The sequence below is a fragment of the Eschrichtius robustus genome, chromosome X (assembly GCF_028021215.1).
Source record: "Eschrichtius robustus isolate mEscRob2 chromosome X, mEscRob2.pri, whole genome shotgun sequence".
Lineage (NCBI taxonomy): Eukaryota > Metazoa > Chordata > Mammalia > Artiodactyla > Eschrichtiidae > Eschrichtius > Eschrichtius robustus.
In genome coordinates, this window is record NC_090845.1 from 42,264,077 (window position 1) to 42,279,062 (window position 14,986).

A 14,986-nucleotide genomic window follows, 5' to 3' on the forward strand; every position below is an offset into this window, starting at 1 on the left:
ATAGTCAGGCTAGGTCGTAGGTAATCTTCAGAGGAGTTTAAAATAGAGAAAGTGTCATGGTTGAGTTTTTCACAAGTTCACTGGCAATGGTGTGGAAGGTATATATTGACAGAGGGGACATGGAAGGGGAGGCGAAGGTTTGGGAGCTGAGTTAGGAAGCTATTGAAACAGGCCAGGTAGACAAAGGCAAGGTCCTAAATTACCTAGAGAAAGGCAGTAGGAATGGAGAAGGGGATAGATTCAAAGTCTTTTTGATTGTAAAATGAGCTTTGTGAATAGAATGAATTTGGCTTATTGGTGGGGAAGAGTTGAGACAAGAAAAGTAGGATTACTTTTTGGATTGGTCAACTGGTGAGATTGCTACCACTATCTAAAATCTTCAGTACCATTAGAGCATCAGACTCTTCTCTGCAGTGTAAGATACATGGGATTTCAGGTATTTGTAGTATATTCAACAGGTGGAGAGTACCCAGAAGGCATTTGGAAATTCATTCCTGGAGTTCTGGAATGCCTTCATACTATTATATTTTTCTAATAGTCTGGCTTGATTTTATTTCTTAATGATACCTCTGCATAAAAAATTGTCTTCAAAGGTGATTACTGGAGTATGGGATGTTTGGAGGTGCTACAATCAGGTTGCTGTTCTACCCAAGTATTGGCAATAGCATAACAATATCTTGATAATCTCATCATTTAGTCAATTTTGTCTAATAAAATTTTTTTAAAAGCTTGAATATTTTACTGATATTCTCTTTTGTTAAAGCTGACCCTTTCTTTGGGAAACAGCTACCCTCTTACTGCTGCATGCTTGTAGGATACTGGGTCTAAACTTTCCTTTAAAAACCCAAACCATGCTAGATAGGAAATTGCCGTGTCCTCAGGGGGGTGGGGTGGGGCGGGGCGGGGCGGGGCAGTTTTCTGATCTTAAACTTACTGGCACTCTACTGCTGTCTTTAAAGCTTGTTTTCTTTCAAAATCATGATATGTCCATGATGGCCATTGTAGTCCCTGCCAAGTCTGATTTTCATACAGGGTTGTTGCTTGTCACTGTTGGGAGGAAATGCTTTTTCCTCTTGTAGTTTGGGTGCAGTGGTTGGGAGCCTGCAAATTAACTGACAATAGACAGATTAACAGGAGAAAAGTCAAAGTTTGTTTACACATGCATACTGGAGTTGCCCTGTAATGAGTAAGTCCCTCAATAGCCAGAGATAAAGGTTTATATATAAACCTAACAAAACAGTCTCAGGGTTTTGGGCTTCACTGAGAAAGTCGGGAAGGTTCTATTGGAGTTTTTGATGCTGATGGGCAGCTGAATTCACACTTCTCAATGCTAAGGGTCAGTATTTTCCCAGTTAGTAAACTCCCTTGGAAGGGGGGTGGTGGGGGAGGGGGTCATTGGCAGCTGTATTTTCAGGGTGCTCTGCCTAAGTTTAGATAATGATTGTTTCTGTGGCTTCTGATTGTTCAGATGTTTTCAGTTTAAAGTAATTTTCATACCATTTTGGTTGGCTATTAATACCTTCATCACTCTGGTGACCATGACATACTAACAGGAAGTGGAAGAAGAAAAAAGGAAACCTTTATGCAAAGAAAGCAAAAGCTTTCCCAGAAACCCCATGGTAGAAATCTCACTGGCTAGAACTGTTACGTCACCAGCGTTTTCTCACTAGAAGTAGCTGGGAAAAAGGGGGGTTGATAACAGTGCCTTCTATGGGATTTCATAGACAGATTTAAGAAAATTTGGCAGTAAGAGGGTCTAATATGAGGTTGCCAACCTTTTATTTCATCTGTGTTGTTCTAAGGCTCACGCTGTTTTTGTATAATTTAATTTATCATTCTTGTTTTCCAGTCCACTTTTACATAGATATGTTCATGAAAATAGAAGCAGAACCCTCAGTGCCCTTTCCTTCAATTTGGAAATAGTCTGAGAAACCAGGAACAGCTGGAAAGAACAAAGTTTATAGTGTCCTCCAGAGGACTGTACAGTGCTCCCCTCTCACATCTGGGGTTGTACAGCCTGGAGCTCTGATTATAGAACGTAGGGCATCCAGGAGTTTCTTAAGAACTATGTTGGGGATCAGTGAAAGCACCTTCATGGGACTCTCTGGCATTAGTGAACTGCTAACTTAATGAACCACACCCTGCCTTCAATATAAATTGATTGTAATCTTATTAAGTTATAATTTCTTAATTTGGGATTATGATGGGTACTGTGATACCGTCTAGGTCAGAGGTTGGCAAATTTCTTTTGTAAAGGGCCACATAGTAACTGTTTTAGATTTTGTAAGCTGGATAATCTCTGTGTTGCAACCGTTCAGCTCTTCTGTTGGAACTGGAAGCAGCTATATAGACAATAAGTAAATGAGTGGGGGTAGCTATGTTTCAGTACAACTTTATAAAAACAGGTGGCTGGCTGGATTTGGCCCATGTGCCGTAGTTTGCTGACACCTAATATAGATACTCTAACCTCTGAGGATTTGGACTGAAGCAGGAGTATGTTTTATAAATAATACATTTCCCAGAAAGTTACTCCCCTAACTTCTCACAGTGGATTGAAGAATGACTACATCACATTTAAACTCATTTCCATATCAGTGCCTTTGCTTGGGTCATCCTTCTGCATAAACGCGTGTTTGTCAATGGGGATGCTGTTGGCATTTTTGGTGAGATTGTACATTGGGAGGGAACACATCTTTATCAGGGCACATAGCCGTTCACACCCCCAGGTCATTATTTCCAAAAATGTGTGGATTAGAACCCCTGGCTGAGATGGCTTATTTTTCCTTCTCCTTTCCCAGCAATACCCAAGTTCCACCTCTTTTCCTAGTCCTTATTATACTTCATTAACTCTTAAATGGTTGCAGCTAGGAATATATTATTATGCACTTAATTTCATAATCATTTGTCCTTAGATTGTAAATTCATTGAGGATAGGAATTTTTGTCTTTTTTGCTTACTACTTTCTTCCCAGTGCTGATAACTCTGTTATGACTCATAGTAGGTGCTCAATAAATGTTTAAATTACATTGTTTACTGTTATGGAAAAATGAGACTTACCTCCTTGGTGAGATTTATAAGCTCCTGATTAATAGGGACCATCTCTCATACTAATTCTGTGTCACCCAGGAAACTGAACTTAATACTGAGCTTAAATACTGGGTGGTTCAATTTACTAAACCTGTGGGCATCTGCTATGTGGAAGGCACTGTGTATGCTAGGTAATATACACAGATGATTAGCACTCCTGCTTTCGTTGCATTTTTGTCTGATGGGATGGAATTTAGTCAATACACAAATAGCAAAAATATATTATCAATAGTTAAGAGTGAGCTCTGGAGGCAGACCTAGATTCAGTTCCTATGTCTGCAACTGTCTCTTTGAGCAAGTTGCTTAATATCTCTTCATTCTTTAAATTTCTGCCACCTCAAAGGGTTGTTAGTACCTTTTAAAAGAAATGTTAGCTTTTTGCATAAAATTAAGTTCTTACTATTATACCATAATGTCACATGCTAGAGACATTATGCTAAGGCCAGATTTAGAGGTTGGAAAGATTACCTCTGGTTTGAGGTGGGAGAAGTGGCAAAGCTTCATAGGGAAGATGGCATTTAAATGGATCTAGATGGATTGATAAAATTTATACAGTGGCAGGGATGGGGGTAAGATTTCCTAGAGGGGGAAGGATGAGCTATGAACAAAGGAAGTTGAGAGAATGCAGGATGTGTACTGAAAAGCAGAAATGTCCCTCGGTAAACTCATATTTCCACCACACCTTACACCGCCTTCTCTGGGCAATTACCTAATTTGGTGAAAGATGCTGTCTGTTGTTATTCAACCATGCTCTCTTCCCCTCCATCTCCCCCACCTAGGGAGACAGTTGTGTTTCAAACCTAAACTTTCTTGGGTAGAACATTTCATAACTCTGAATTTAACTACTCTTGTGTTCTGAACATCATCCATCCTCCCCCTCCCCCCAACACACACACACACACACACACACACACACACACACACACACACAGTAGAGTGCGGGGAAGTACATTTTAATCAGTTTGGCTTGTTCAACCCTTGAGTATTGTCCTCAATACCTAGTAAAAGTTCAGTTTATTTCAGGGATAGGGTGGGGTGGTAAATGAATGATCCTAATTGAAGCCAGTTTCAACTAAATTTTAAAAATTTGAATATGAACATTTGAAATGGATGTTGTCTGAGATCTTTGTGAATCCCCGTATTTGTGAATACCCTTGTAGCATGTAATTTTCTCATTCAGAAAATTGAGGGTATTGAGGATTTAATGAAATTAAATTTCCATATTTATTACATTTTAAGATCTACTTAAGAAACCTTTTTCAGTGTTTCCAGAAGTGTGGTTAGAATTCAAAGGAAATGCACAATATAACCCTAAAACAAGTTTTAGTATTAAAAATAATAATTGCATACCAAAAAGTCACCCAGCTATTTATTACACTTTGGTCTTTAAACATCACTGATTCTTTTTCTCCAATCATTGAATGATAGCAGTTGTGGGATAAGTACTGTAGTTCCCTCACACGTAGCGCAAAATGACTCTGAGGAATGTTCTTCACTGTCTCCTAGAAATCCCCAGCAGTATTAAGTCCCAGTTGCCCACAGCTGCATAGTCAGCCATGCTGCACCCTTTATTCGCTTCCTTCCCTTCCCTGCCTCACTTCTCTACTCCCTTACTGGTGTTTCCTAGGGTAACTTCCCAAATAAACCACGTATACTAAAACCTTTTGTCTCAGGGTGTACTTCTGGGGAAATACAACCTAAAGTAATACAGTAAGAAACATTTTAGTAAGAGTTTGAAATTTTTTAAGTTTTAGAACATAAGTTTGGAGAACACATAGTAGGTACTCAACTGTTTGCCCTTTTTGAAAAAAGGGAGTAGTAGCTAGCTAGTTTCCCATATGGGGGCTGGAGGTCAGATTGAGTCTGGATAGGCATCTCTGTTTTGTACTGCAAAAGGAATCACTGATGTTTATAGCCCAAAATGTAAATGGCTAGGTGTCATTTTAGCATGTGGGGTTTTTTTTTAATACTAAAATTTGTTCTACGTTTATATTGTGCATTTACTTTGAATTCTAACTACCTTCCTGGCAACACTGAACATAAAATTAAATCCAGTTCAAGAAACAGAAAGAACTAGAGGAAGAATACAGAGATAAAAGCAAGAGAGAATAGGATAGCATAGTCTAGGCATTTTCTTATTCCTGAAAAATAGGTTTTTCTCTTAGATTACCCATAGAATTCTGCTGACAGATTTTTTTAAATTGAAGTATAGTTTATTCATTCATTCATTCATTCATGGCTGAGTTGGGTGTTTGTTGCTGTGTGTGGGCTTCCTATAGTTGCAGCGAGCCGGGGCTACTCTTCGTTGCAGTGTGCGAGCTTCTCATTGCGGTGGCTTCTCTTGTTGCGGAGCACGGGCTCTAGGCACATGGGCTTCAGTAGTTGTGGCTCGTGGGCTCTAGAGCGCAGGCTGAGTAATTGTGGTGCACGGGCTTAGTTGCTCCACGGCATGTGGGATCTTCCCAGACCAGGGCTTGAATCCATGTCCCCTGCATTGGCAGGCAGATTCTCAACCACTGCACCACCAGGGAAGCCCTGTGTCATATTTTAGATTCCACATATAAGTGATGTTATATGGTATTTGTCTTTCTCTTTCTGACTGACTTCACTTAGTTTGATGATCTCTAGTTGCATCCATGTTGCTGCAAATGACATTATTTTTATGGCTGAGTAGTATTCCATTGTATATATGTACCACATCTTCTTTATCCATTCATCTGTCGATGGACATTTAGGTTGTTTCCATGTCTTGACTATTGTGAATAGTGGTGCTATGAACATAGGGGTGCCTGTATTTTTTTGAATTATAGTTTTGTCTGGGTAAATGCCCAGGAGTGGCATTGCTGGATCATATTGTAATTCTATTTTTAGTTTTCTGAGGAGCCTCCATACTGTTTTTCATAGTGGCTGCACCAAGTTAACATTCCCACCAACAGTGTAGGGGAGGGTTCCCTTCTCTCCACACCCTCTCCAGCATGTGTTATTTGTAGACTTTTTAATGATGGCCATTCTGACTGGCGTGAGGTGATACCTAATTGTAGTTTTGATTTGCATTTCTCTAATAATTAGCAGTGTTGAGCATCTTTTCATATGCCTATTGGCCATCTGTATGTGCTGACAGATTTTTTATTTCAGGGCAGGTTTGATTAAAAAGAAACCACAGAATCTGTCCAAGTTGATTGGATTCTGTGCCATCTGTTGACTCATCAGTTATTTTGGTGTTTTAAAAATACATTGTAACTATATTGTAATACAGGATAGATTTTTAATAACATAAAACATCCTGGATACCATATTTTATAGTATTAGTAACATATGTATTAGACATAAATGCTTTTCCTAAAAGTCTCTTTTTCCCTTTCTTTCCAGAATGCTGCCTTTTTATATGGTCTTGGTTTGGTCTACTTCCATTACAATGCATTTCAGTGGTAAGTTGACATAAAACTAATAACTCCAGTTGTTTCCAGTAAATGGCTTATTTTGTTTGTATTTTTCTGTGTGTGTGTGTGTGTGTAATAAATACAAAATATTTTAATATCACTAAGCCTACATTTTCCAATAATCTCCTGAAATTATTAGTTTGTTCCTTCAGGGATATTGACCCACCTTAGATTATTAGAAATATATGTGTTCCTAAAAGAATCTGGTATAAGATTCTGATTAAAGAAGACTTAGATTAGAAAGCTTTTGGAATTTCTCAGTCACTTATTATGGACTGGTGGTCCCCAGGTTATTTGAACTGGGGAATGACTCTATATTCTCAAGTTGGTAAATGGTCTGTGATGAGCAGTATTTCCTTTTCAGACTTTTAGACATATTGACTGCTCCTTCCCTTCCTCCTTCACCAAAAGACACACACACACACACACACACACACACGAGTGTGTTAGTTCTTTTCCAATTTCTAGTAACCAGGCACTAGATTATAAACTCTCAATTCTCTCTTCTATAAAATAGGAGTAATGGTACCACCTTCAGAGTCAGACATTAAATATGATAGAAATATATATAAGATTTTATAAACGGTAAAGTATAGGTCCCTGTTACTGTGGCCTTTGCCCCCTTGTTGTCTTTCTGTTTACCAGACAAGACAGTAACATTCTCTAGTGGAAAGAACGTAGTTGAAAGATTGGTATTCTGGTCTCAGCACTGCCACTTAGTTTGATGTGTTTCCTCGTGTGTGTGTGTGTTGTGTGTGTGTGTGTGTGTGTGTGTATGTGTGTGTTTGTTTTAGGTACATTACAGTTACTTGCCTTTTCTACTCTACAGAGTTTTGATGATCAAATGAGATAATGTACATTTTGCAAACTGTAAAGCCCTATGTAGACATTTTTTTTGAAATATATTCGACTTTGTCAGAGTGCCTTCTGTTCTTCATAATTTTAAGCTGAGTGAGTGCTGAGAAAGTCCAAAGGAACATTTTGACCAAAGGTTATAACCCTGTCATATACCTGTTGGGCATCCTGGATATTTATTACAGAGCTTTTAAATATGCATTGGCAATGATTTGATTTGGTTTCTCTAAAGATGAAACTTAAGACATGAATGACTTTTCCCAGATGCCTTTTCTTTCCTGTTTGCTTTTGGTCCTGTTGGGTTTTGATCATCTATGGAAGCACTGCATTGTTAGAGAACACCTGTGTGGATAGAGTATTATAATCATTCAAATCACTCATTTTCTTTGTAAAGCTATAATTGATCTTTATAAAGAAGCTTTGTAATATTTTTCTTTTAAATTATCCATTGTTGTAGAGCAAGCCTAAATTTAAGCCTCCTAACTTTATATCCAGTGTATCATATGTAAAATCAAGAGTAGATTAGGACTGTTTTAAAATCTCTTTACTTTCTTGAAGATGCTATTCATAGAATTCACAATTCTAAACTTTTAGAACCAGAATGGTCTTAAGAGATAACTTAGTTTTTTCTCCTTAATTTTATAGACGAAGAAAACAAGGGATGTGTATGCGTGTGTAACTCAGTATTATATAACTGTTTAATTGGTGGCAGAAGCAAACTTATGCTCAGGTTTCCCAGTCTAATTATTTTGTCTGTTGTAGTCTGTCCCCAAGTTTGAAGATTGATTGGTGGTTATTTTTTAATCAGTATTTGTAATTGTTCTCCTGGGCACATTGGTAAAATCTTTATGGCCAGCCAGAAATAATTTAGATGAAACTCAAGGCGAGGAACTCTGCAGTTTAGAAATGAACATGTATACCTCACACCAGTTAATTTTCACCTATCTGTGATAACTTGTGAACTCCCTGTAGATTGAAGATATAAGCATAAAATCAGTAGTGAGGTGAAGCCAGCATCAGTTGAAAATTGGATTGCATTAAAAAGTATGTGACCATGTCAAGTTAGGGGGCTTGTAGTGTGGAAAATTATATCTTTTGATTCCTTATCGACATATGATTTCTGTGTCCTTCAGTTGACTTAAGAAATGAAACTGAAATGATATAAGAATGATGCAATGTCTGAATTAGTAAGTGCCTTCTGTTCTGTTGATCCTGTCCTGGTTACCACCATTTTCTCATGTCTTGAGTTTCAGCCCTAGCTGCTCCCTAAAGTGACATATCTCACACCCTCTCTTAATCCATCATGGATGTGTGTTTCCCGTCTTGGTGGTCAAATGTTCTTTCACAAACTCTGTGCCCCAATTTTTGCTTTCACTTATCTTGCTATTTCTTGAACAGCCACAAAATTAGAAAGCATGGAGTAGGTGCTTGGTGAGAGTTTTAGAGTATAGCCTTAACGGATAGGAACTTCCTTAGGTTAAAACTATACTTGTGTTTTATTTGGTTTTATTTATAGGTGGCTATTAATTTCTGGGAACAGACCCACCTCCACCCCCAACACACACTAAGTTCTTTGGGATTTGTTGAAAAAATATTTCCAGAGAAGAGTGTGGTATGCCTTTTTTGTATTGTTAGCTCAGAATGTTCTATCTCTTGTACATTTATAATTTTAGTAGAATTTAATATTTGTAAGTGGTGTCTGTTGTTATTTAATTAGATTAAGTATTTGAGAATAATGTGTGCAACCACCATGTGTGTTGGGGTTGGTGATGGCGACTTAATAAATTATTAAGAGCAATTTTATTAACTGTGGTTTTATCTGTTAACCTGTTTGTCTTGTTTCTTGCCATATTATGCTCCCCCCCCCCCCCAACTTTTTGGGGGGGGGTGAGTTGATTTTATTGTTAGCCTCTGGATGAGTTCAGTTATTTGGTCAGTTTTTCCAGTTTCAATTTCAGCCTCTTGGAGGAGCCCATGTCAGAAAGTAGTAGAGCAACTGTTACATCCTCACTGGATTTATCATAATTATTTAATTTTACTATTATCCTACACAGTAATCTGTGACCAAGCTTAAAATAAATATAAGGAGAAAGGAAGACATAGAAGCACATAGTAAAATGCATGCAGCAGAGAGCTAGAACCAGTATCTATAAAGCTGTTCCTTTCCATGTGCATGAGTGCATGCCCATGCCTTCACTTGTTCTTCTTCATGAGGGTGGCATATTGCTAAGGGTACCTTGAACTGAGCTTTTCCTTGCCTTTGTAGTAAGAAACCTATATCCTTGGGTGAAAGGAATTGAAATATATACAGTAATAAAGTATTATAACTTGTAGCCATATTTCTAAATATACCTCCCTAAAAATCCTTATCATTCCTCTCTCTCTAGCCTGTAACCTTTTGTATTCCCATTGATCAGTATCAGAATGGTCTTATAGTGGCAAACCTAAGAGCTACATAATTCTGTGCCAGAGGCATAGGATTTTGGAAATTAGCTTCCCAAATCTAATTGATAAGCCCTGGTAAGGAAATGTAGTGATTATTATTATGTTGACATCAGCAAGGAGTAGGGTAATGAGATGGAGGTGAGTTTAAAAAGACAGAAATGTTAACACATTACAAGTGAACTTTCTCCAGGACTCATTTCCCTAGCGTGTACCAATTACAAGTGTTCTTAAGGGTGTAGGAATCTCTGCTCTCCTTGTTAAAGTCACTGCTTTGGGTGTAAACATAAACTTAATGTAGTTTGAGATAACCGCCATTGATCCTGAGCCTTGTTTAGCATGGAGTCTCGCAAAAACTTAATATTTAATATATGTTTTTGAGCTATCATTTTGCAAACTAATGCTCTTAGATCAAAAGTTTATTTCTATTAAAATAAAACAGTTCATGTTAACATATGTTGAGTTTATTCTGTTCGCTGCTGTTTTGAAGAAAATAGCAGATAACTAAGGCGGTTTTGGTAAAGTTATGCTTACCAGTGACACAAAGATTGCCAGAGAGAATTTGGAAGGGTTTGGATTGATTAAGCTTCAGGGAAATTATGAATAAAAACATAAATTTTACAATAGGGGAGGGAAGAAAACATCCCACTGTCTGCAGTGATGAAATGAAGATGGCTGGAGAGGGCAAAAGAACCAGGAGGTAATATATTAGCAAACGTCAATGTGAATAGCCTAGCGTATGATACTTCTAACTTAGCCTCACATTTAAGGTCCTCTCTGTTTCAACCTCAGATGATCTTTCTAGACTTATTGTTCCCCTAGATATATTCTTTGTGTCAGTCACTACTGTATTAACATTTCCCTGAAAATGTCTTGAGCATTTTTTTACCTATGCAAGTTGGTTTGTGCCATTTACTCTCTTTGGTCTGCCTTCTCCTTCCATCTCCACTTTAAAACTCTTACCTTACCTGTCTCTTTGAGTTCTTAATCAAATCTTTTTGTCTCATTTAGAAGGAACCTCTAAATTTCCAAATATATATATATATATGTGTGTGTATAGAAGTGTGTATATCTGTTGTGTATATATGTTATTACTGATTTAGAGCTAGAATATGCTCCCTTTTATTAGTATGAAAATTTGTGGAATTAGTTCCTTTATCCCTTCAGATATCCCTGAGGGAAATCTCTGGACTCGGCTTTATTAGCTTCAGAGAACTTAAAGTTTTATTATGTCTCTTTTCAAATGTACTAAAACTGTGCTGGGATGTTTCGTTAATATCATTATTTTTCTATAGTTTGGTAAGGTGGTAAGGTTCTAAAGGAGGCTTTTTAAAAAATGGCTCTAGAAATCTTATTTAAAATGACCATTGTTTTAAAATATATTCAGTATGTGTGTGTTTTTTGCAGGGAGTGCTATTGAAGTTATCATTTCCTTTTAAAAATTGTTAACAATGGAAAACATTAATTGCAAAAAAATTTAAACTGAAAATCTATAGAAATAATTTTGGTTTTTATATCAAAACATTCTTTAGATTTTAAGAAAATGCATGGACACTCAAGCATAGCAATATGCACTTGTTTAAAATTTCAGTAGAGACTGTGCTTTAATATTTGAAAACTATAAACCTTTCCAAGCATTGTATCATTAAAAGTATTTTATCGTTTTAGGTAGCCATTTTTCATGTTCTAAAATTGTCTGTCAGAATACTGACGTCAGCAGAATTTGTATGTGTTGGTGGTTTAGTCTAACTTCTGCTACACAGATCATGTTCTGGCTACATGTGGTTTGGTGAGATACGAATGCATTAAAATGATGACCAAAATTAGAATGTTGTCTGAATGGTACCTGTCTTCTCCACACACTATCCCCCTCCTAACACATAAACACGTTCTTTTTTCCTTTTCTTTTCCCACCCCAAGGGGTGGATGCAACACATAGGAGAAAAAGATGGTAAGAGTTTAGAAAAGCAAGTGAAAATGAACTTGCATCTATTTTGTTAGCTGAGGAGAACTGATCAGTAAAGAGACTCTGGAGCATCCCTTCCCACCCCCTCAACAAGAAGTCCAGTCAGTTAATTATAAAGAGTGATGACATCAGTAAACAGATATTAAACATTTTCCTATAATGTCTAGAGTATTTAAAAATAAAAGAGGAATGTAGACCTCAAGGAATAGACTACTTGGAAAAACTGGAGACAGCACACTGACAGGTAAAGAGTAAAATGATTTGATTATAGAGTGGACCTAACTGCTGGTTAACATTAAGCAAAAAATAATTGATGTTGAGTTTGGGTGGTGAGTCTTAAAGGTAATAGTGGATTTAGAGTGAAGCAGAAGAATGAAAATATTCCAGGTCAGGAGACTATCCTGAGGAGAAGCCGTGAAGCCAAGAGGACCAGTATTTGCATGAAGGAATTCCTAAGATATGCCAGCTCACAGCTGAGGAGGAACAATGTTAGGGCATGGCTGGCAATGGGTATAACTGCTCATAAACCTTAAATGCTACATGGAGATTTGACTTAAAAGAGTATCATGGTTAGAGTATCATGGTTAGTAGGCAATCACAGGAGCCACATATTTTAGGAAGCATAGGCAAGCCAGAGGAGAGCAAGGGAAGTCTTTAAGGAGTCTGTTTCAGTTATCTGATAATGAGATATTGAAGATTGAGTCTGCAAGTATTGAATTTGAGGGAAACTTTGAAACAACCTGGAGAACTTGATGAATAGATATATATTGTCCTCCCTTGTCATGGGCACTTTTAGTAGTCCTTAAAGAGCAGGCACAGTGTAGCCCAGACTAGTGTATTGTAGTATGTGTTTTTGCTGGTAAGTTAATAATTTTGTAAAAGAAATTTCCAGTGTGTTAACATGTGTAGAGAGCTTTGTAAAATAACCTGTGTTTCTTGTACTTATGTGACATTGTGAACTAAGTGGATAAGAACTAAAGGCACCTATGGAGTAAAACACATCTATGAACAGTAGGTTGTGAAAAGACTGGAAATAGAAACTGAGACAGAGTAGGAAATATTTCTCCTGTGGGGTTGTTATTGATGATCTGTGTTTTCCTTCTTCCCTTTCGCATACATCCTTCCTTAGACTGTTTTTCTTCCTATCTTCTTTTTCTCCTTTATTCCATCTTTCCTTTGCTATCTTCCACCACTTCCATTCTTTTTCTTTAGTGTATTTGGCTCAGGCCTGCCTGTCCCCCACCCCCCCCACCCCACCTTGGTTAGTTTTGTTTGTTTTGTTTTTTTAAATTTTTATTGGAGTATAGTTGATTTACAAGGTTGTGTTAGTTTCAGGTATACAGCAAACTGAATCAGTTATACATATACCTATATCCACTCTTCCTTGCCTGGGTTTTTAATTGGCATGTGTGGACATTGCTTAGTTCTGACCCATTCCATAGGAGTTCTCGGACCCATTTTGTAAGGTAAGGCTAATTAGGACTTTATGAAACATTATCCTCAATTTTTATTATTATAAAATGTAACATACTTAAAGAAGATTAAACATAAGTATACACCCTTACATGTTATTTATAAAATAAGCATTCATAACTATCACTTGGGTCGAGAAATAAAAAATTGCTATCATCCCAGAAGCTTCCAAAAGCCCCTGCATACCGTTTCCCAGTCACATCTTATCTTTTAATTGACATCATTTATTGCTGCAGTTGTTCTCTTCCTAACCTTTTTTATGCCCCTCCCCCAACATGTGTGTGTTGTACTCCCTCCCCCCACACACACATTCACACGCACCTGTGCACACAATCTGTTCTGTTAGAAGGTGGCACTCTAGACATGACCAAGAGAATATAGAGGCTGAAGCTGCACCTCCTCTTATTAGAAAGGTTTGAGAAAAGTACAGAGAACTTCTTAGCAGTATGCAGATGAGTATCTTCAAGTCTGATTGAGAGAAATAGGAAGCCACCTTTGAATGAGAAAGGTAATTTACACGAATTCTTTCTTATCAGGCCTTTGACTCCCCTCTGCTGTCTATACACACACTAAATAATAAAACACATACACAGCCCCACCCATTTGAAATGCCATCTTAACACATAGATGCCGAGTTCCTCTTCAGGAAGAAAGTATTTAACCAGATGTAAAGGTATCTGATGCTCCTCACAGTAATTATTACCTTTTAGAACCCTTAATTTTATAATAAATATATAACCACACAGTTTTTTTGGGGGGGGAAGTAGATAATATACAAGTCAAAATAAAGTTACTTAAAGACATAGGGCATGTTGTTTTGCTCTATTTTGTGGTATATATTTTGAACTTTTATAAAAAAGATTGACTTTTGTTTTGGAATTGTCTAAGATTCTAAGTAACCTCCTTTAAGATTAAATAGAAGTAGAGAATAGTTGCTAAAAAGCTTTGTAAAGAATATATTAGCTGTACTTGGGATAAGCCTTAAATCATGTAGAGAGATTTAAAATGATGCCTAAAATACTGTTATATCTGATACTATAGTTTTCAAAATTCAAAGTAGATGTTTTTCTTTGTCATAATTTTAATTCATTTTTGAGTACATAGTACATTCATGTGATCAGGTTAAGTGATATAAAAATGTATTCAGTTTTTGAAACGTGTTCCTTCCTCATCCTTGTATATGTTCTACTGGTAATTAAGACTTTTTATGAAAGATAAAATGTGAATTTGGGGCAAAGATGGACTGATAGACATAAAGTGACATATAGTAGAATAGAGAGCCTAGAAATAGACCAAGACGTTTGATATGGACATTTGATTTAGGACAGTGTGGCACTGTAGAGCTGTGGTAAGGATGGTCTTTTCTACAGGTGATGTAGGGGGTACTGAATATCTGTATTGAAAAAAATGACAACTGAACCCTACCTCACATCATATAAAAAATAAGGTGCAGATGGATTGTAAACCTAAATATGAAAGATAGAAATATAAAGTTTAAAAAAAAGACTTCATTTTATGGAGTAGACTAGAGACAGGATTAATCTCTCCTCCCTTAAAAACAAAACTATCTGCCCCACCCCCTCTCCCCTAGGAAATTCCAGAAACAGTGAAATCAGTTATTTACACTGACAATTTTATTAAGCCATAAAATATTATTTGAAGGGACTTCCCTGGCGGCGCAATGGTTAAGAATCCGCCTGCCAATGCAGGGGACATGGGTTCG

At 37.1% G+C, this 14,986-nt stretch overlaps 1 protein-coding gene across 6 annotated transcripts in view; it reads left to right on the top strand.

Annotated features, from left to right (window-relative positions):
• KDM6A (lysine demethylase 6A) overlaps positions 1-14,986 on the top strand; it is a 206,981-nt gene that overhangs the window by 104,821 nt on the left and 87,174 nt on the right. For all 6 annotated transcript variants that reach the window (XM_068534176.1, XM_068534177.1, XM_068534181.1 and 3 more), the window contains exon 5: positions 6,457-6,515. In XM_068534176.1, the coding sequence (XP_068390277.1) occupies positions 6,457-6,515 (59 nt within the window). The remainder of the gene's footprint in view (positions 1-6,456; positions 6,516-14,986) is intronic.